A 23229-nucleotide genomic window follows, 5' to 3' on the forward strand; every position below is an offset into this window, starting at 1 on the left:
AAACAAGAAGATATTCTGGTCAAAAAAGCTAATTTTCTTGCTTAATTTGACATTCAGACAAGCAAATTCTGGAAGGATGCTATAATGGGAAAGAGAAAAATGAATTGCAGTTAGGAGTTAGTCATAGGCTGGAGTGAACAGGAAGGATTTTAGTGAGAGGAAATGATAGTTCCTGGTCTAATTTGTCAAGATTAGTACCTAAAAAATGAACACCGGAGGGTGTAAATCAGTGTCTCTCTCTTTTTTAATCCATTCCCCTGGGATTTTTAGAACTCTTAGGGCTCAAGCCCAACCCATCCTAAATAAGTAAAATTTTCACTTTTTAATTTATCCTTGCTTAATAAAACTCAGGGTCAAATTATGAGCTAATTTCTATATGTAAGGGGTTCTAAACCAGTTTCCTTTCATGATAACAGCAGGATCTCTAAAATTTTTTATTGAAAGTCTGCACAGTCACCCTACCTGGTAATCTGATTTTGAAACATCTATCAAGTGTTCTTTTTTGGCTTCACTCGCAGTAGAAATCCTGCAACAGCTTGTTGCAAGGAACATGCATGCTGCTTATTGGCAAGCTGTGCAGGAAAAAAAAAATTCTTAAACACAAAATGCCATTGATATATTCGTGTTTTTAATCTGTGGCAGCCCAGAAAACATTGATTCAGCACTTCTACAAACCAAAGAGAACTTCAGCCAGTATTTTTTTTCCCTTACAAAGTAAAATATTTGTGTGTTATACAAAGCAGTAATTTCAGATCCTTTCCAAATGATGCTTAGCAATACTTTAAAAAAGCAACAATATATTTTGTCTTTTAGAGAGATGCCATTGCAGCTCTCTGTGGCTGGGTTACTGGTTATTAGAGCCTCCCCCTTTAAGATACTAATTTAAAATTCAGCCAGGATCCTGGCTGTACCTTGGTCTCCTGCTGTTTCTAAAGGGCAGGTTCCCCACTGCTGACCTGCAGCCAGACCCTTGCATTTGCAGCAGCTGCTCCAGGATTCTTAGCTACCCTGCCCTTTAGAGGTCCCTCCTGACCCAAGGCAGGTATCCTGATAAACTGGGGAATGAGTATGTCTCCTTCTTTTCCAAAAGTAGAGATCGTTCCAGTTCTTCCATCCCAACAAATTTCAAAGTAAGCCTTTTATCCTCCTCTCACATTCAGAAATGAGAGCACGGGGATTTTCTCAAAATACACAGTCCCACTTGGTTTTGCTCCCCCTCTTAGTTAAAATTAAGTCAGGCAGTTCAGTTTAAACTCTCCTCTCATTTTCCATTCCCTTTCTTTGATCTTCTGCATATGAAAATGTAGGAAAGCCTGTGTCATCAAGGTCATATTTTGTGCCTCATCCTGCTCTGTAAGATCCGCAGTAACGAACGTGCTGACGTGCTGGATCCAGCAGTCCACTCCCACTTCTCCACGATTTCTTTTTTTACGTTATTCACTGAAGAAGCACTTCAGACACCTTGTTCACTGTTTGTTTTCATTTCTTGAGCTAAATGGGCTGTCACTGTTCTCGACTTGTGCTTAACTGAGTATTGTTGCTTCTTCTTTTTTTTTTTTTTTTGCGATACACGGGCCTCTCACTGCTGTGGCCTCTCCCGTTGCGGAGCACAGGCTCCGGACGCGCAGGCTCAGCGGCCATGGCTCACGGGCCCAGCTGCTCCGCGGCACGTGGGATCCTCCTGGACCGGAGCACGAACCCATGTCCCCTGCATTGGCAGTCGGCCTCTCAACCACTGCGCGACCAGGGAAGCCCTGTTGCTTCTTGAAGCAGCATTGCGCTGCCGCTGTTGGAACGCTATTGGCATCGAACTGCTGTATTTTCTGTCTTCACTGGGAATGAGGAATCGGAAGGAAGGGGCACAAAAGCTTTTAGGGACTAATTTTAGCCTAGAAGTAAAAGTTTCAAAAGTCATTTAGCTACATTTTGGAAAACGGTGATAAAGCAAATAGTTATTACAGTCAAGATGTTCCTAAAGTTGATTCCACAAACTTTAGATGTGTTACTCTATTTTCTAAAGGGAAGAAATAGTAGTTGTGAAAGGAACAAAACCATTTTACAAGGAGTGTCATGCTTATTTACCTATTTTCTGATAATCCTGGAGCCAGGATTATTATGATGTGTTGATTGATTATAGCCGTTATGTCTCCTACTAATCAGTTTCATCACTTATTCTCAGTTCACACACTTGCACCTTTGATTTCTCTTCCATAACAGGGTGATACGGGTTGTTATTGACTAATGAAGAACAGAATTGGTTTCGGCAAGAGACAAACAGAATGCTGACACCAATCCTAAAGTGCATTAATCTTTAATAATCCACATCTGCTTGTTCATAAATGATATAGCCAGGGATTGTTAATGTTGATACTCTCCCTTCCAAACAGAAAGCGACATAGGAGTTTGTACTTGGAAACTACGGTAAATGTATACATAGCTGAGTGCCAAGAATGTGGCCGTGCTGAGGACGCCAAATGGATTAATTCATTGAATTTTTTTTTTTTTTAAGTAGCATGTTGCACTTCACTATTGGGTAATCAGGTGATATCCTGAGGAAAGCCCATTAGCCCAACTGCTCATTTTCTTCTCTCATTCATTAATTCAGCAAAGTGCTGAATGCATCCTGTGCTGTGGGCGTGTTTCTAGAACTGGAGAAAAATACACTGAATATAAATGACAAAGGGACCTGTCCTCATGAAACTTAAGTTCTAATGAGAAAGACAGGAAATACACAAACAGTATTGGGTTGGCCAAAAGGCTCGTTCGTTTTTTTCTGTACGATGCCTGTAGTAGCACTCAATTGTCTTTAACTTCATTCGAAACAGTTTTGTTAGATTGTATGTGACAGCTGTCATATCAGCGTGAATTTAAAAAAAGACTTATCAGAATTGGTGAATTTTTGTGTATCCATTTTAATATTGAAGTTGGAAGGAAAAAGCAACATTTTCGGCATATTATGCTTTATTATTTCAAGAAAGGTAAAAATGCAACTGAAGCGCAAAAAAAGATTTGTGCAGCGTATGGAGAAGATGCTGTGACTGATCAAACATGTCAGAAGTGGTTTGCAAAGTTTCATGCTGGAGATTTCTTGCTGGACGATGCTCCACTGTCGGGTAAAACGGTTGAAGTTGATAGTGATCAAATTGAGACATTAATTGAGAACAATCAACGCTATACCATGCAGGAGATAGCCGACATACTCAAAATATACAAATGAAGTGTTGAAAACCATTTGCACTAGCTTGGTTATGTTCATTGCTTTGATGTTTGGGTTAAGTGTAAATTAAGCAAAAACAAAACCTCTTGACTATATTTCAGCATGCGATTCTCTACTTAAATGTAATGAAAACGTTCTTTTTTTTTTTTTTTTTTTTGACTTGAAACATCACCCATTTATTATCTCACAGATCTGTAGGTTGTAAGTCTGGCACTGTGTGGTTGGATTCTCCGCTGAGGGTCTTACAACATCAAAGTGTTGACAGGGCTGTGTAGCTTTCCAGAAGCCCTGAGGAAGAATCTGCTTCTAAGTTCACTAAGGTTGTCAGAATTCAGTTTCCTGTGGTTGTAGGACTGCGGTCCCCGTTTCCTTGACACATGGCCCCAGCCGTCTTCTGGCCAGCAACACTCAATCGTTCTCGCTCTTCAGATTTCTCTGATGTTCCCTCTGCCTTGCTCTTCAGCTTTTAAGGGCTCATGTGACTACACTTTGTCTATGCAGAAATTCAGGATAATCTGCCTATTTTAAGATGTGTTGATTGTTAACCTAATTTAGGAACTGCAAAGTTCCCTTTGTCATGTAAGGTGGTGTATTCACAATCATCCTGGGGATTTAGGCATGGGATTTTTTGTTGGAGGTTGGGACATAATTCTCTCCGGCATAGTGTCTTACAAAGAGCAAAGGATATCATAATGAAAACGTTCCGTTTTTAAAACAAATTGTGACAGGCGATGAGAAGTGGATACTGTACAATAATGTGGAACAGAAGAGATCGTGGGGCAGGTGACGTGAACCACCACCAACCACACCAAAGGCCAGTCTTCATCCAGAGAAGTTGATGTTGTGTATATGGTGGGATTGGAAGGGAGTCCTCTATTATGAGCTCCTTCCGGAAAACCAAACGTTTAATTCCAACAAGTACTGCTCCCAGTTAGACCAACTGAAAGCAGCACGTGATGAAAAGCGTCCAGAATTAGTCAACAGAAAACGCATAATCTTCCATCAGGATATTGCAAGACCGCATGTTTCTCTGATGACCAGACAACAACTGTTACAGCTTGGCTGGGAAGTTCTGATTCCTCCGCCATATTCACCAGACATTGTACCTACAGATTTCCATTTATTTCGGTCTTTACAAAATTCTCTTAATAGAAAAAATTTCCATACCCTGGAAGACTGTAAAAGGCACCTGGAAGAGTTCTTTGCTCAAAAAGATAAAAAGTTTGGGGAAGATGGAATTGTGAAGTTGCCTGAAAAGTGGCAGAAGGTAGTGGAACGAAACAGTGAATACTTTGTTCAGTACAGTTCTTGGTGAAAAGGAAAAATGTGTCCTTTATTTTTACTTAAAAACCGAAGGCACTTTTTGGCCAATCCAATATATAGCTTATTGTTGGGGAGAAAATCAGATTGCTTCTTTAGATGACAATAATTAGGGAATGTATCTCTAAGAAATTAATATTCGAGGGCTTCCCTGGTGGTGCAGTGGTTAAGAATCCACCTGCCAATGCAAGGGACATGTTTTCAAGCCCTGATCCAGGAAGATCCTGCGTGCCACGGAGCAGCTAAGCCTGTGTGCCACAACTACTGAGCCTGCACTCTAGAGCCTGTGAGCCACAACTACTGAAGCCCTTGTGCCTAGAGCTTGTGCTCCACAACAAGAGAAGCCACCACAATGAGAAGCCCGCGCACCGCAATGAAGAGTAGCCCCTGCTCCCGCAACTAGAGAAAGCCCGTGCGCAGCACCGGAGATCCATGGCAGCCAAAAATAAATAAATAAATTTTTAAGAAAAGAAATTAATATTCGAACAAGAGGCTCAGTGAATGAAGGTGAAAAGCAAGCCATGTGAATATCTGGGAGTGAGGTATCCAGGCAGAGCAAAGAGCAAGTACAAAGGCCCTGAGTCAGTAATGTGTTTGGTGTGCTGGGCAGGGGACACAGAAAGGTAGGCAGTTAGATTAGAGAGTGACCCAGGACCAGCTTATATCGGGCTTTGTAGGTTATGATTGGAATTTAGGAATTTAAGTGTGATGGTAGAGAAGGCAGAGAGGATGGCGTGATCCATTGCAGGCTGTAAAAGGGTCATTGTGCCTGCTGAGTGACCTGTAGAGGGGACGGCTAGAAGCCACGAGACTGGTTAGGAGGCCACTGCAGTAGCCTAGGGGAAGCTTGGTCATGGCTGGATGTGTGGGTAGCAGTAGCGGGGGCAGAAGGTTTTTGGCCCAAGAGATTGGTAAATGGTGGTTCTGTATGGTGGAAGACAAAGGAAGGAACAGGTGTTTGTAGGGGGAATCTAGAGTTTGATTTTGAAGATGTTACATTTGACACGCCTGTTAGGCATCCGAAGGGAGATTTTGGATAGGCAGCTGGTTATACGAAGACTCTGGATTCAGAGTAGAGATCTAGGCTGGAGAAAACAGTTTGTGAGTCATTAGAATTCTAGGTGAGATCACCTAGGACACCTGGCCTACATCACAGTCACCTGGAGGGCTTGTGTAAGCACAGATGACCGGACCCCACACCGAGTTTCTGAGTCAGTAGGTTTGGGGTGGAGCTGGAGAATTGGCGTTTCCGACACGTTCCTAACTGAAGCTGAAGTTGCGGCCTGGGAACTGCTGACCCGGGGAATGAGTAAAGGTCAGTGGTTCTCAACTCTGGCTATACAGGACATCCTGGGAGAGGCTGGTGGTAGGCCAGACCCCAGAGATGCCAACTTAATTGTTCTAACGGGAATACTCCATGTACTTTTTTTAAAGCTCTCCAGGTGATTATTACGTGCAGCCAAGGTTGACACTGAGAGAAGAATTCTGAGGACTGAATCCTAGGGCACTCCAAAATGTAGAGACCATGAATAGGAGAAGGAACAGCCAGTGGCAGAACTGGAAAATAGGGAGAGTGTGGTGCTCTAGAAGCAATGCAAAGAAAGAGTTTCTGGGATGTGGAAGAGACCAACTGTGTCCATTACAGCCTAACACTTCCCTTGAAGTGTTCCAAAGGCATGTTTTAAAAGGAAGCTAGTATTCCCAGTTATGATCATGTATGTATTGGTCATAGAAAAGCTTAGGGGTAAATAGCTCACTTTTTGAGGGCTGCGTATTGCTTTTTTTTTCTTTCTTTCTATAACTAGGGTATGATTCAGTTGAAATTGTAATGTCATGGGGAAAAAATTATTGTGATAAAATAATTGTTATATTCTCAGGCCTAATTGAGTTAGTAATAGAATCCCTTATTTTCACAGTTGTTCCCCTAATTCTGTTTCACACAAAATCCAAGAATCATGTCATTTAAATTCTACTTGAAAAAAAAGGCAAGGGCTTCCCTGGTGGCACAGTGGTTGAGAGTCCGCCTGCCAATGCAGGGGACACGGGTTCATGCCCCGGTCCGGGAAGATCCCACATGCCGCGTAGCGGCTGGGCCCCGTGAGCCACGGCCGCTGAGCCTGCGCGTCCAGAGCCTGTGCTCCGCAACGGGAGAGGCCACAACAGTGAGAGGCCCGCGTATTGTAAAAAAAAAAAAAAAAAAAAGGCAAAACATGTATTTTTAGAGAGCTGAACCCTAGTGCATACTTTTTTTATGTTGCATCACTGCTTTGTACTAGAAGTGCACAGAGGGAACTAGGTTAGTATATTCCCTGTTTCAATTCTACTAAGAGTGATTTTGTGTCAGATCTTTGTTCCTAGAGTTGAATTCCTTTTGCCTGGAATATCCATCCTGCCCCTTACCAGCTGGCAAACTCCTGCTTATCCTTCAAGACCCAACTTCATTGTCTTTCCCTTTGCAAAGTCATACCTATCCCTCCATGCCAAAGAGAGTCCTACTGTCCGTCCTACTGTCTAGGGTCCTCCAAATAGCCCGGAGCCTCTTGAGGGCAGTGATCATTGCTTCCTTTTTATCCTCCGTGCCAAGAACAGTGCCTGACAAGTAAGAGGCGCTCCAAAAATGTTGGCCAAACCAAAGAGCTCACAGTTGTCTTGGAATAAACAGGAATTCAAGAAAAGAAAGTACTAAAATTTATAACTTATATAACCTTTCCTCCTATAGGCTGGGAACCATCTTTCTGCATCTGTGTTTCACCGTTTATGGGATCATTCTATTTCCCTCCCTCTGGAAAGAGATTCCACTATGATAAAATTATTCTACTTTCTTTCCCCTCAAAAACAGAACATGAATTAGTGGTCCCAAGATTTGTCAGTTTAAACCAGACCTCTACATATGTAGACCCTGCCTGATTCTAATTCATCATACACAGAAATTGTGTCACATAAGTATTGTAGCAAATTTCTGGGATTGTCTGATATCCAGTTTTATTCATTATCTCATTGTTTTTAATAAATATCTATTATTAATAACTAACTGTATCTTCCAAGAAAATGGCCAATTAGATTGGCTACGGGGAGAGTTTTGTCATTACCCAGATAATATTCCCGTTTCCCAAGTAGCCATTATCAGCGTTGGCTGGATAAACATGGAGTTTGAAATATTAGCTAGTGACTAGAATTTGGCCTTCAGCAACACATGAGTAATAGGCTCCAGATATTTGAAAGTGACAAGTAGAAGAAGATAAAAAAAAATGTCTAGGGCTTCCCTGGTGGCGCAGTGGTTGGGAGTCCGCCTGCCGATGCAGGGGACACGGGGTTCGTGTCCCGGTCTGGGAGGATCCCACATGCCGCGGAGCGGCTGGGCCCGTGAGCCATGGCCGCTGAGCCTGCGCGTCCAGAGCCTGTGCTCCGCAACGGGAGAGGCCACAGCAGTGAGAGGCCCGCGTTTGCAAAAAAAAAAAAAGTCTATTCGTGAAAAAGATACATTTCCAAAGCATATCTGAACATTTACTTAAAATCTGAAATAAAAGAGAGATTAAAATATACATGAGGAGGGCTTCCCTGGTGGCGCAGTGGTTAAGAATCCGCCTGCCAATGCAGGGGACACGGGTTCGAGCCCTGGTCCGGGAAGATCCCACATGCCGTGGAGCAACTAACCCCGTGCACCACAGCTGCTGAAGCCCGCGCGCCTAGAGCCCGTGCTCCGCAGCAAGAGAAGCCCACGCACCACAACGAAGAGCAGGCCCCGCTCGCCACAACTAGAGAAAGCCCGCGCACAGCAACGAAGAGCCATCACAGCCAAAAATAAGTAAATTGATATATTTTAAAAATACATGAGGATATGATCCAGAACGTCTTCCTTTGTCTCTGTGTTGCCACAGTCGATGGACATCCTGCTCTCTCAGAATGGCCCCTGTATCAGGCTCTGCGTGACCTGGGCTTGCCCACGAGGCCCCTTTGCAGTCACTCCTAGAGTGTTGCTTTGCCGGCAGCCCTGGCCATCCTTTGTTCCTAAGAGGCGTAGCCCTGAGCACATCACTGCTGCCTCCTCAACTTGGCTACCCCTAGTACCTTTAAATTAAAATAATAAAGTAGTGTAAAGTGTTGGCTGTGCCTCTTAGAACCGGTCCCAACCTTTCTGGCACCAGGGACCAGTTTCATGGAAGACAGTTCTTCCACAGACGGGGGGGGGTGGGGGGGTGGGGGGGTGGGGGGGGATGGTTCAGGCGGTAATGTGAGCGGGGCCCCCTCCCTGCAGGGCGTAAGGACACTCCTCTGTGGGTCTCTGTGATAGCTGCACAACAGCTCCGCGCTGGTGAGCATCCGTGTGTGGTACTTTCCACAGCTACTTACGTTTACACTTGAGAGGTGTCCTGACTTGTTGGGACCCAGGATGAGAAATTTGTGACAAGAGGGGATAGAGGCGAGTGAAACTGTTATTTAAGGAGAGAACGTGCCTTGGCTTTAGAAAGGCCTGTCTCTATCAGGCAGTGTAGAGCAGCGATCAAGTAGGAGAAGAGGGAGCAGGCAGGCGCCTCATCTAATCTTTCTCCTGGGGGCCCAGGTGGACAAATTGGCAACCCTGTTCGCACCTTTTTTTCCCTCTCCCCTTTGTACCGTAAGAACTGCTAATCGGATCCATGCTGCTGCAACTGTGGTTAGTTATTAACGAAATAAAAGCAGATTTCTTCAAAAGAACGGATGGGGGAAACGACTATACAAAATTGCCAGGTTGTTAGCATCTTAAATGCACAGCAGTCGATTTTTTCCCTTATTCTGAATTATACGATGAATACAAGTCTTTCATCCGTCACTATACCCATTTCTTCAGAAGGCAGCCAAATGGTAAGCTTCTCAAACAGAAAAGGAGTCTTAGAAAGAGGAAAAATATTGAGCAGGCATAAGAATGGGTCAGAGCAGGGGGAAATTCAGTTTGGTTTTTATTAATTTGTCCTCATGGAATAGAAACGGCCTGCTCTATGGTTTCCCCTCCCCGCCTCTTACCTGACGTCAGAGCACGGATTAGAACAGATGCGGCTGGTAGCTCTCCTGCATTTTATGTCTGGTGCTCCGCATGATTCAGAAGCTGCCTGTTTCCTATAGATGACAGAGTGCTATGGAGCTAGACTTCCTGGTGGAGGACAGACCAGCTATGTTATATCTGAACACAAATCTACTTCTCTTTCCTCAAAGATTTTTCTGTACCCAGAGACTTTTGGATTGTGTACCTTAGCTTTAAAGGTGTTGCGGAGGATGTATATTTATGAGGCTGGAACGCAGACGCTGAGCAGATTTTCAGTATGGGCGTTTATATATTTTCGTGCATTTCTGACGTTCATAAGGGATACCTCCTGAGATCCTCGAGTTTCCCAAAGATGGAAGTGGCTCCCGCTTTCAACCAAATCACATCTCTGGTCATATTACCTATTTCCTGTGCATGTCTTCACACTGAAAGTTAACTAAAGTTGATAAACTTTCTCTAAGGTTTTGTCTTTCATTTAGTGGCTTTTTTTCTTGTCTCGCAAAGGAACGGTTGTTGACTCACGTCACCAGAGTTGGTAGGGGAGTAAAGAAGGTCTGAACTGAACAGCACTGGGAACGGGGGCCAGCCAGATTAAGCCACATTGCTCGGGCCCTCGCCAGCTGTAGGACAGGACTGAGAGTCACACCGCCGTAAAATCAGGCACCACACCTCTCCCACCCCTTCTAGGTCTCTTAGGAACAGTCCAAACTAAGAAGGGTATATTTTAAGGCTGCAAATCTCCTCCTGTAGCTAAGTGTTTTAGGGCTCTGGTTTATCTTGAATCAAAGATTTCAGAGATCCAAAGAGTAGAGTTTAGAAGTCTGTTCTGCCCTGTATTCCCTGACTTGTCGTGCACCTTGTGAGAGAGTGAGTTTCTTGCCTCAAGTTCTCTGGAGAAAAGTGTCTACCCAAAAGGACTTTAATGAGTGTCAGGTAATGAGGCTATCCGACTGGCTTCCGTGTGAAAAGACGTTAGGTAACTTTAGTACTTACGAACAGAGGGCAAATGGGAAAATTCTGGTTTGAATCCAGTCGGCTAGGTGAGATAATAATGTCTTATAACAAGTTTACAAAATAAAAACAAGCAAACAAACAAAACCCCCAAAGAGTTTGTAGTACAGCCCTGTGAAGGCATAATTCTTACGTAGAATGCATCATATTTGCTTTGTTTTTCACTTGTCAGCTACTCTAAGTTGGACTTCAGCAGTAAGGGTAACAGGAAGACTCATAACCCTCAGACTACAGTGGGGGAAATAGTTGGAAACGTAATCCAGCTGGTGTTTGTTTGCTTAGAGTGAAGATACGTGGCTCTCGTAAGGGTTCTGTCATGTTCGGGGCATCTTGGGAATTTCCTCATTACCTTAATGCCTTAGAAGTATACAAGTTGAGTATGCCTTTGCAGTACTAATTTATATTTTTAGGACCCAGTGACACATCAACAGTTTGCAGTATCTTGGGTAAGGACTGATGAAAATCTAACCCTGTTTTGAATGAACTTTTGAGCCATAAGACAGAGAAAGGTTTGTCATCCAAGGTTCACGCTAACTCTTTAAAGTTGGGGGACCAGGTTGCTGTGGTTCTCTGCTTCCATTTGGAGGGTACAGGTAGGTGAAAACATTACTTTCTGGTTTATACTGCTCTAATCTGAGATTGAGTTGGTTCACAGTAAAGAATTGTGTTGACAGCCTGTTCACAGCTGCCTTCCCACCTTCCGTACCCTGATACAGCACCTCCTGATAAGAGTGAGATCCTATTTAAAACACACCAAACAATAGTAAGTGCTGTGAGTCCACAGTCAAGCCCTTCTGTAAACTCTTCACTCTAAGCTGCACCCTGAGCAGATTCCATATTTTTTTTCTTTTTTTTTTTTTGTGTGTGGTACACGGGCCTCTCACTGTTGTGGCCTCTCCCGTTGCGGAGCACAGGCTCCGGACGCGCAGGCTCAGCGGCCATGGCTCACGGGCCCAGCTGCTCCGCGGCATGTGGGATCTTCCCGGACCGGGGCACAAACCCGTGTCCCCTGCATTGGCAGGCGGACTCTCAACCACTGCGCCACCAGAGAAGCCCCAGATTCCATATTTTTAATGTCTGCTTTGGAGCACACTGGAGTTGATGGCAGTCAGCTGGCTTTGTGAATCTGAGTAAGAAAGATTTTTTTCCCTTTATTGAAGCAAATGAAATAGAAGACACTGGCAGAGCGATGCTATACTCAAAATAATTTGTGGATTTTCTAACTTTTCTAAAGAAATGCCTAAGACTGGGACATTCGATGAATTTATGGATTATTGAAAACTCATTTTTCACTCACACCATTGCTCTTAGGCATTATGCAGGTATTTAAGTTTACTAAAGAAATGACCAGTGAAATCCTTGCTGCTTGCATTGCAGAGCTGCACTATCTAATCACACTCTGGTTTGGATACTATCTTAGATAAGATGTTCAGTGATTTCCATAGATATGGAGCCCACCGTGCAATCCACCATTGCCATCTCTTAACAAAATCATGTTTGTCTTTTACCATGGCAGAAGAGAAGATCCTAACCAGTACTTTGTGTTTTAGAAATGAAAGGAATAGCTTCTACTGTGGAAAGAAGTTACAGTGTTCTTACCAGGGACTGGCAGAATATAAGAAATATATCATCCAGGGCTTCCCTGGTGGCGCAGTGGTTAAGAATCTGCCTGCCAACGCAGGGGACACGAGTTCAAGCCCTGGTCCGGGAAGATCCCACATGCTGCGGAGCAACAAAGCCCATGTGCCACAACTACTGAGCCCGTGCACCACAACTACTGAGCCCGCATGCCACAACTACTGAAGCCCACATGCCTAGAGCCCGTGCTCGGCAACAGGAGAAGCCACCGCAATGAGAAGCCCATGCACCACAACGAAGGGTAGCCCTTGCTCGCCGCAACTAGAGAAAGCCCGCGCACAGCATCGAAGACCCAATGCAGCAGAAAATAAAAATAAATAAGAATTAGAATAAAGAAGAAAAGAAATATATCATACAGAAAATCTGTAAAGTCAGACTGTGGGAGAGAGTCTCATGTTCTGCTTGAGAGAGAGCTGACTTCCATAACATGAAGAAAGTATGAGGATATATTAGAAAAAAGCAACCCAGTGTCTTAGTTTGGGATGCGCAGAACTGAGTAATAGAGGGAAGTGCAAAATGAAAGTTGGTCAGGGCTGTGATGTGTTGGTGACTGGTAGCAGTAGTTTCTACAATGTGTTGTTTTTTATTTTTAAGCTCCTCACTAAAGTTAGTGACACCACTAAGAATTCTTGAAGAGCAGAAGAATAATTCAGTTGCTAATTGCTAAAAACTGTGTAATATATATTGATTTCTGTAGCAGCATTCCAGGGAAAGAACTTAGTCATAGTAGAATTGTTCGCAAAGTGACTGGAAACAGTCCTCGTTTCTTCTCAATATTCGTCAACGGCCACAGCTGCCCTACATATTCTAACAAGCCTGTCTTACCCTTGTTAATTTCAAGAAATTTATGAATAGGATCCAAGACTTTGTCCCTGAACACCTCATGATCCCCACATACCCGAAAGACCCTTACTGAGGAGGATTGGCCAACAAAATCCTTCAGGTTTCTATGATTCAATGTGTCGTTTCAGGTTAATTTTAAGACGCCAATCCTCTTGAACTACTAATGGAGGAATATCATTTAGGACATTGCCTTATATATGGGAAGTACAGAGTGGTTTTTTATGTCATTTTTTACATTCAAGTAAAACCATCTCCAATTTATATAAGAACTTGATAAGACAAATAAATATGCATTCCGGATGTCGCTCTGTCTTTATCCACTTTTGCCCAATGTCAGCTAATGTAGTAAAATTGGAGGGGGAGAATGGATTCCTGGGCGTAAATTTGAGATCAACTAGTGCCTGTCATTAAAACTCCAGATTTGCCATGTTGATTAGTTATATCACTATTCCATCTTGGATAACTAAATCCATCTTAGCTTGGTTGATTTTTTTTTTTTTTTTTTTTTTTTAGCTACAACAGTGAGAAGGGAAGAAATGCTTTTTCTCCGGCCAGTACAACTTTTGAAAAATAGGATTTCTGGGTATTTCTTTGTCTGTTAGTATTATTTAGAGATAGCACAATGTTACTTTTAAAAGGGTGAATGATTTGTTTGCTAGAGGCTGTTGTAGTTCAGAGTTAGTGTGTTTGTTCTTATTGAGTTTCTATAGTTGTATGCTGTAGTAATTTAGAAAGGAATTAACCAAGGGAAATTTTAGTGTAAGTAAATGATTAATGTAGAAATCCTACTCATCTCATGTTTATTCTCTGCTACCCCAACACAACAGTGGTGGAGTATAACTTAAACATGATTACATCTGATCAATAGTTCTGATTTGTTTATTGGTTTTGGTCTGGCCAAAAAAAGTTGGAAGAATAAAACTACAAGGAACCACTTCTCTAAAAATATATCTGCTAAATGTACTTGCCATTTAAGTCTTAGACCTGCATTTGCATTAAGTGCTGGGGAATCCAGTGCATCCTGTACTAGATCTAATTTGAAGAGGACATAAATCAAATTCTGTTACTGACATTTATTTATGGAGGCCTCTTTACTAAGTATGGAGAGTGTACCAGCTTTTTAAGTCATTGCTGTTGTTAATAAATACCATTCGATATTTACTGACTTTTTGAGCAGGTGTTCCTGAATGTTTTTTTAATGATATTACTGTTTAGAATAGGGGTCAGCAACTACCACCTTTGGGCCAAATCCAGCTCGCCACCTGTTTTTGTATGTAAAGGTTTATTTATGCTCCTCTGTTTATATGTTGTCTATGGCTGCTTTTGTACTACAACAGCTGAGTTGCATAGTTGAGACAGAACATATAGCCTGCAAAACCTAGAATTTATACTATCTGGCAATCTACAGGAAAAAGTTTGCGTATTCCTGATCTAGAATAATAAGATAAAACTACATGATTACTGATAGCTTATAAAGATCTAATTAACTGTTAGTCTGCACTTGGTTTCTGGAGTAATCAACCACACATTTATTTATTCAACAAATATTTATTGTTTTTGTTTTTGCGGTACGTGGACCTCTCACTGTCGCGGCCTCTCCCATCACGGAGCACAGGCTCCGGACGCGCAGGCTCAGCGGCCATGGCCACGGGCCCAGCCGCTCCGCGGCATGTGGGATCTTCCCAGACCGGGGCACAAACCCGCGTCCCCTGCAACGGCAGGCGGACTCTCAACCACTGCGCCACCAGGGAAGCCCAACAAATATTTATTGAATGCTTACTGTATGTCCGGTTCAGGGGATGTAGTAGGGAAAAAATAGAATTCTCCATACTCGTGGAATTTACATTCTGGTGAGATGAGACAATACAGGGGAGTAAAATAAGAACTATGGGGATTGTCAAGACTGTGTTGCCTGTAAGAAACAGAGCTTAGCACTTGTGAGTACTGACTGCCCCACCATCTTGGTCTATGAAGTATATGAACCTGTAATATATTCATGTCTCATTCCATCCACTGTAAGTTACACATTACTAGATGTGTGCTAATTTACCAAAATTATACATATTAGCCTGTTCTCCCAATTTGTTACATACTAAAATGGTAATGTTTTGTTCATAAAATTGTTTAATTGATGATTATCTTGATTCAGTTCTTAAAAGCTATTTTTAATTAGAATAATTTCCCTCAAACCCTATCCTAGTGTTAAAATTCTAAGGAAAATATTAGCAAAGAAAATACAGTAGTACATTAGGAAAATAATGCCCCATGACTAAATGAGATTTATTCCAGCAATGCAAGATTGGTTCAATATTAACAACTCCATTATTATGATATGCCATATAAACAAATATAAAGAAAAATATTATTTCCTTTAATAAAATTCAATACCCAATCATGATAAAAAACACTCAAGGAAATAGCAATTGAAGGACACTTTCTCAACATGGTAAAATGCACATGCCTTAGTTGTAAAGCCAATATCTTATGTAGTGAGGGGAATCATTAGAGACATTTCCACTAAGATAGAAACAAGGCAACGATGACCACTGTCTCCACAGCTATTCAACAGTGTTCTAGAGACATTAGCCAGTGCAGTTAGACAAGAGAACTCAAAGGCATAAGAATGAGCATAGAAGAAGTAAAACTGTCCTCTATACAGATGATACAATAGTAAACCTAGAAAACCCCAGAGAATCAATGATAAATTAACTCAAACTATTAAAGAATTCAGTGCAGTAGCAGGATATAAAGTTAACATACAAAAAGCAGTAGCCTATACACAAGCAATAAACAGAAGACCTACTGGTAGGAAAAAAAAAATCCTATTTGTAATAGCAACAAAGAAGGTGAAATGCACAGGAATAAATTTAACATAAAATGTGCTGCAAAACTTCTTTGTACCTGAAAGAAACTAAAGAAGACTTGAACAAATGAAAGCCATCTCCTGTTGTTGAATACGATGAACCCAACAGTCATCAGTTCTCCTTCTGTTAATTTCTAATATTGGTGTAATCCCAGTAAACATATCAACAAGTTATTTTATATAGTTAGATAGGTTGATACTAAACTTCAGATAGAAAAAACAACCATGCTAAAAAAACATTGAAAAAGGAAAAGCAGGGATGGGAGTTGGGGGAGGACCAGCCTCACTAGACATTAAAACATGCTGTAAGAGTAGACTTTAAAAGGTTCTCATCACAAAAGATAAAATTAGATCCATATCTCTTACCACACAAACAAAAAAGTTCCCAGTATATTAAGATGAAAACACATGTGTACGTGAAAAAAACTGAGTTCCTCTTTAACTTTGGCGCAGAGAAACGCTTTCTCACTATAACTTAGAACCCAAAGACAATAAAAATAAAAATGGATGAGGCACTTCCCTCATGGCGCAATGGTTAAGAATCTGCCTGCCAATGCAGGGGACACGGGTTCGAGCCCTGGTCCGGGAAGATCCCACATGCCGTGGAGCAACTAAGCCCATGAGTTACAACTGCTGAGCCCACGTGCCTAGAGCCCGTGCTCCACAACAAGAGAAGCCGCTGCAATGAGAAGCCCGTGCCCTGCAACGAAGAGTAGCCCCTGCTTGCCGCAACTAGCGAAAGCCCATATGCAGCAACGAAGACCCAGTGCAGCCAAAGATAAATAAATTAATTTTAAAAAAAAGAGGACGGACATAAATTATTAAAAAAAAAAAAGGATGACTTTGATTACCTTTTTAAAAATCCCATTATAAAATATACCATAAACAAAAGACAGCTGACAGACTCGGAGACAATATTCACAACTTACACCGCAGACAAAGGGCTAACATCCCTGATATATAAAGAACTATTAAAAATTTCAGGACAAAGGACTAAAAACCCAGGTAGAAAAATGGGGGGACGACAGGAACAACAGATTCACAAAATATAAAAATAGCCCCCAAACATGAAAATGTGGTCAGACTCAGAATTAGAGAAATGCAGATTCAAAAATCACAGATACCATTTCTCACATAAAGACTGGCAGGCATTTTTTAAATGACAGCATATTGTTAGCGAAGTTATGGAGAGACAGGCCCTTCAGACATTGCTGGTGAGAATGTAAGTCTTTTTGTACATAAGTACATATGTCTTTTTATATAACTGACTCTTCGAACCAGAGAAATATTTCACAGACCAACAAATATCAAAACAATTAAAGCGTCATGGAGGGAAATTTGAAAATACAGAACCTCTTGACCCAGCGATCCCTCTACAAGGAATTTACCCTAAAGATAGGCCTCCAACAGCACAGAAATGCATATGCAAAAGATTGGAAACAACCTAAATGCCTATACATAGGAAAGTGGTTGAGTAAACTATGGAACACTCACAAAAAGGAGAGAGCTATGTACCTATTTTTTAAATAAGGAAAATGATATAAATTGATAGGAAGTACTCTCGGGACATGCTGTTAAGTGAAAAAGCAAAGCTTGAAAGATAACCTAGGATATGCAACTTTTCACATAAGGAAGAAGATACTATAAGGGAATATACAGCTATCTTCTCATTTATGCAAAAAAAAAATATGTGAAAGATAAAGATAAACCAAAAACTAAAGGGGCCGGTTATTTATAGAGGGCAGATGGGAAAAGGGGTAGGAAGAAGGAGAAATGGGAAGAAGGTAGCAGGGACGAGGAGGGAGTGACTCCTGGGCATATGTCTTTTTGTGTAGCTCTGACTCTTAGAACCATAAAAGTATTTCACATACCCCCTAAATTTGAGAACAGTTAAAACCAATCAGTATGCGAAGGGAACTCAAAATGAAATACAAGCCCTAACAAATGACTCGGTGTTTTTCATAAGGATATAGTCTAGTAATTCTGAAATTACTTTGTGTATAGAACAGAACTGAACAATATGTAAATTGATTTAGATAATGAGAACTGCTTTTCTTAATGTTGGAGAAAGAACTTATAAATAAGGACAGGGAGAAGGGTAAAATGTACCCTCTAGTTTTGGATTGGAGTTAGAGGTATTTGCATAAACTCATGATTACATACACACATAAATGCTGAGATACAGAGTATATATGTATGCATTAGTGTACATACACATTTCCTACCTGTGTTCACTGAGAGGGCCTAGAAGCAGTAAGTCCCCGGGAATAATGCAGACCCAACGCCCAGATCTTAGTCTCTGAACACCATCTTCCGATAAAAGAGATGAGCCTGGAAAATCTTGTGATTCCAAAAATAAGGATTTGAACGAAATAAAATAAGAATTTGGAACAATTTGAGCAACAAAATAATGGCAAGTTTGGATTTTAATCCACAAGTGTGTGAGTTTTCTGTTCTGTATGACGAATTATCACAAATTTTGCAGCTTAGAACAGCACACATTTATTATCTCACATTTTCTCTAGCCAGGAGTCCAGGCACAGCCTCACTGGGTCCTCTTCTCAGGGTCACAAGGCTGTAGTCAGGGTGTTGGATGGTCTCGTTTTCATCTGGAGGCTCAACTAGGGAATGGTCTGCTTCCAATCTCATCCAGATTGTTAGAAGAATTCATTTCCAGTGGTTGTAGAAGTGAGGCCCTCAGGTTCCAGAGGCTGCCTGTCCTTGCCATGTGGCCCAGTTCACATCACAGAAGCTTACTTCTTCAAGGCCATCAGGAGCCTCCTTCAGCTCAGAGAAGCCCCAAGTCCTCTTTTAACATCAGGCCTACACAGGGCTATCTAACTTTTGATTTTTTCAGAGTCAACCGGTTAGGGACTTTAATTACATCTGTAAAATCGCTTTAACTTTGCCATATAAAATAATTTTAGGAATGATAGCCCATCGCTTTTGTTATATTCTTTGGCTAGAAGCCAAGTCACAGGTTCTGCCCTCAGTGAAGAGGTGGAGATTACAGAAGAGTGTGACTCATTGGAAGTCATTCTGTAGTGTGTCTACCACACTGAGTCTGGATACCAACAGTCTAATAAATACATAAACAAGTAGAGAAGAAGAGATAGTTCTTCCTTGTAATAGATTCCCATTAACAAATGTGGAAGGAAAGAGGGAAATAAAGAATCGCTGTTAGCAAACACCACTGTAATAAATGTTGCAGACAAGATTCTCTAATGGATGCTAAAATTAGTGGATGCAGGTTTGAGGAGACACAGGATTTGCATAGTCTCAAATACCTCCTAAGATACTTATCAATTACCAAGGGCAGAACAGTAACTTTTTATTGGAGCTTGGTGGACAACAGCTTTGCCTAGTAATCAAGGTAAAGGTTACCACAATGAAACATCAATGTCATGAACCCCTTGGTAGAATGAACTGGGAAAGGCGTGACACTTTTGTGGTACCAAAGTGCGCTACCTAGTTTCAATCATGACCCAATAACAGACTAAGCCAAATTGAAGAACATTCTACAAAATGACTGGTCAGCACTCTTCAAAAGCATCAAGGTCATAAAATATAAGGAAAGACTGATTAGACTGAAGGAGACTAGGGAGAAATAACAACTAAATGCGATATGAGACCCTAGAATGGAAAAAGAGACGTTAAGTGGAAAAATTGGTGAAATTCAAATATCTTTAATTAATAATCTTGTACCATCTTGTTCCTCTTGATAATTATATAAAGGTTCTATAAGATATGAACACAGGGGAGGTGGATTAAGGAATATAAGGCAGCTCCTTGTATAGCTTTATAACTTTTCTCTGAGTCTAAAATTCATTAAACATAGAGCTTTTTTGTAAAAAATTATAGTATAGACTTGTGCTTACAGTATTAAGTCAGCAAAAGTAGAAATTCAGGTGACTTATTGATGTTTCATTTTTTTGTTTGTTGCACCAAAATTTAGGACAATATTGTGTACATAGTCACTGAAGAATGAATACATCAGTGTGAAGTGGTGGAATTTATTCTATCTCACAGGATAGTTGTTTTCCAGTTTTTTCCCCCCATTATGCTTACATCGTTATAGACACAGACTAAGGGGAAAATGGGGCTTTCTTTATTTTTTTATTTTTTGCAATACACGGGCCTCTCACTGCTGTGGCCTCTTCCGTTGTGGAGCACAGGCTCCGGACGTGCAGGCTCAGCGGCCGTGGCTCACGGGCCCAGCCGCTCGGCGGCATGTGGGATCTTCCCGGATCGGGGCACGAACCCCTGTCCCCTGCATCGGCAGGTGGACTCTCAACCACTGCGCCACCAGGGAAGCCCGGGGCTTTCTTTAAAAACTCAGTTTTAATGTTAAAGCCTTCTTGTGAATTTGGTTTATTTACTATATATGGCAACATTCTCTTTTAAAATAATTACCAAGAGGTTTTACTTACGTCAAACATGTATCATAAAAATCCATGGTTTTGGAGGTGTTCAGTCAATTCAGTTGGTTCAAAGGGCTCTACATTTTCTTCTTTATATGGACAGTGGACAGAAATGAGTATTCTATATTATGTTTCTCAGACATGCTTTCTGATTCATCATCTGCTGTGACGGTGCTTATACCTGTGCTAATGGTGGATGAAGTTACTTCTTCGTAACTATGCAGCTACTGATGGAACGATAGGGGTTGGAAGCAAATGGAGAATTTTAAACAGTTTGGGCAAGTCTGGCTTTACCATGAAAAAGCTCTTGTTTGTTTCTTTAAAGGGTGGATTTAGTAAATGAGTAGATAGCTCATTGCTTTAGAGATATCTCTCTTAGAATTGCACCAGACAACCAGTAGTGCTGCTTGGATATGGAAGTATTTTATGAATTCATGAGAGTTCTTACAGCCTTTTTTATTTTTATTTGAAATATTGTATATAAGAGCAGTGCCTGGGGCGTGCATAGTGTAAGTAGTGGTGTCCAGTATTAACGTAGAATTACTGTTTGTTTTTACTGTCATGAGTCTATGAATCCAGTCTGTCATGCAGAAACAATCATTATAATGTAAGCGCTTGCTGTCTTACTGCAGCTGATTCCCCAGTGACATTTTAGGAAGTCAGTATCTGGCTGCCGAGTGCTTTAAGTTTCTAAATGGACTGGAGCTTGGGGGCCTTAGGGTATTTCATGGGAACCACATGACCCTGAGTGGACACACAGCAACTTTTGTTACCTGTAGCCAAGCTGATGGCAGTGTTTACCCTTGAAGTTGGTTTCACCCAAAATGTAAGTGTTTTTTACTTTATATTTAATTATTTGGTACTAATACTAATTTATTACAGCTGTCCAAGAGTAAATGATGAATGGGTAAACAAATTCTTTGCTGTCTGTCTAGGTCTTTTATCATCTAGTTGTGGCTCTAACTCCTGCTGGTTTCACAGCACATTTTTCAGTGTCTATAAATTCAGCTCTTGATTTTCACTTTATCTGAGAATGAAAGTGGCAGTTGTACCCAGCAGCATTCAAGTACATTCATAAGGTTTACATTATTTTCTAAAAGTGAGAAACTAAACTCCCAAAAACAGTTTGAGAATTTTTTATAGTTGTATTTTAACAACTCTTTATACCTATTATCTAGATAGAAAATCATCTTCCTGCCTCTCTGGCTGTCACAGATACAGCTGTTATTAGAGTCAGTTAATGAGGGGTGGTCCTCAGAGACTATTCTTTTCCTGGTCTGTACTCAGGCTGCCTGGCCTAATAGATACGCCATCAGGTAAAAACACAAGAAGGGGTTGTTTTTTGTGTAAAACACCAGGCTCTGCATCACGACCTTTGCTGAGGTGAATTGGTGGTAATCTTCAGTACATTAATTTCCCTCTCTACTCAATAACTGTGATTCCTCTTAGCAATATACAGAACTATGCAAGAAGTGGGTCCTATGGTGTCAGAGCAGTTCACCTGATCTAGCATGATCACAGACTACTGTACCAGAGGGCTATGTAGGGATATATATATATGCAGGTATATATGGATATGTATGTATATGTGTGTGTGTATTTCTGTCTTTCCAATCTATTTTAGCAAAGGGGGAGGTTAGAAGATAAAAATAGCATGGTCCTCATATGCTTTGTGTATCTGTAGCCATGTTGATGGCAGTGTTTACGCTTCAAGCTGTCACCCAGAATGTAGGTGTTTTTTACTTTATAGTTATTTATTTGGTACTAATACTAATTTACTACAGGTGTCCAAGAGTAAATGAATGGTTAAACAGTGCTTTGAGGATTATGCTAAATTCAACTGCCGTTTTTATTCTATAATACTTTTAGTCTCAGAAATGTATCTAAACTTCTGAGGCAGAAAGTGAGTTGAGATTGTCAGGTGGCTCTGATGATTCTTAAATTTCAAAATCCTGTCTCTAGCCTTCACATGATTCACTGTCTCTCTTTAATTAATAAGATAGTAAATATCTTTTGCTTTAATTCATATTCTCAGATTAAGGACCATTCAATAACAAAGATTTATTAAATATTTGTTATGCTAATGGAGGGATTAAAGGCGTAAAAGGCATGATTCCTGGCTCGAGGAGCTTACATTATAATTTGAAAAGACAAACAGCAAAAATTAAATAAATGGAAATCAAATAGATGGTAAATATTGCTTTATTGGCAATAAAGATCAAAAGAGATACAGAATAATATTTCTTCTTTAGTGATAATGTACACTATATTTTATAGTAGTGTGTTTTTTAATTGAGATTTTCCTCTACGTTTTTGTTAAATCTCTGACTTATAAAGATTTTTTAGAAGTCGCTTGATATTACTATATTGAATAAATATTACGAATGAAAAATTGTTGGCCACTATTCATGCCTTCCCACTTAGAGACTAGTCTAAACTCAGGAGGATGAGTTTAATTCATCAGTCTTGGATTTCGTTAAATGCATTGTCGAAGTGTGTGTCGGGAGATTTCAGCTACAGATTGATTTGTCTGTGAATCTGGGGACTCATACAGTAAGAAACTGAACTTTCCAGGAGGTAATTCGATAAATATGTTTATGCCTGTTTCCTCATTGTTTTACCAAAAATGTGTAAAAATATCACTCTTCGAGCTATATAATTTTCTTTGTGAAGCCATACTTTTGGGAACATGAAGATTAAATTTAACCGTGTCTTGGTTTTGCACAATTGCAACGTTAATGCAGAGGGTTCTCTATCCCCACTTCCCCTCCTGTGTTTTACAGGCAGTCAGATGCCTCCTCAGCCACCTGGGAGCCAGTCAGAATCCAGTTCTCATCCTGCCTTGAGCCAGTCACCAATGCCACAGGAAAGAGGTTGGTCTTCGATTCATATCTTA

General features: G+C 41.0%; 1 protein-coding gene across 8 annotated transcripts in view; it reads left to right on the forward strand.

Moving 5' to 3' along the window:
* Positions 1–23229, forward strand: part of ARID1B (AT-rich interaction domain 1B) — a 411849-nt gene that overhangs the window by 296087 nt on the left and 92533 nt on the right. For all 8 annotated transcript variants that reach the window (XM_082668765.1, XM_082668758.1, XM_082668762.1 and 5 more), the window contains one exon: positions 23117–23206. In XM_082668765.1, coding sequence (XP_082524891.1) covers positions 23117–23206 — 90 coding nt within the window. The remainder of the gene's footprint in view (positions 1–23116; positions 23207–23229) is intronic.

Source organism: Grampus griseus (genome assembly GCF_964374135.1).
Source record: "Grampus griseus genome assembly, chromosome: 13".
NCBI classification, from domain to species: Eukaryota; Metazoa; Chordata; class Mammalia; order Artiodactyla; family Delphinidae; genus Grampus; species Grampus griseus.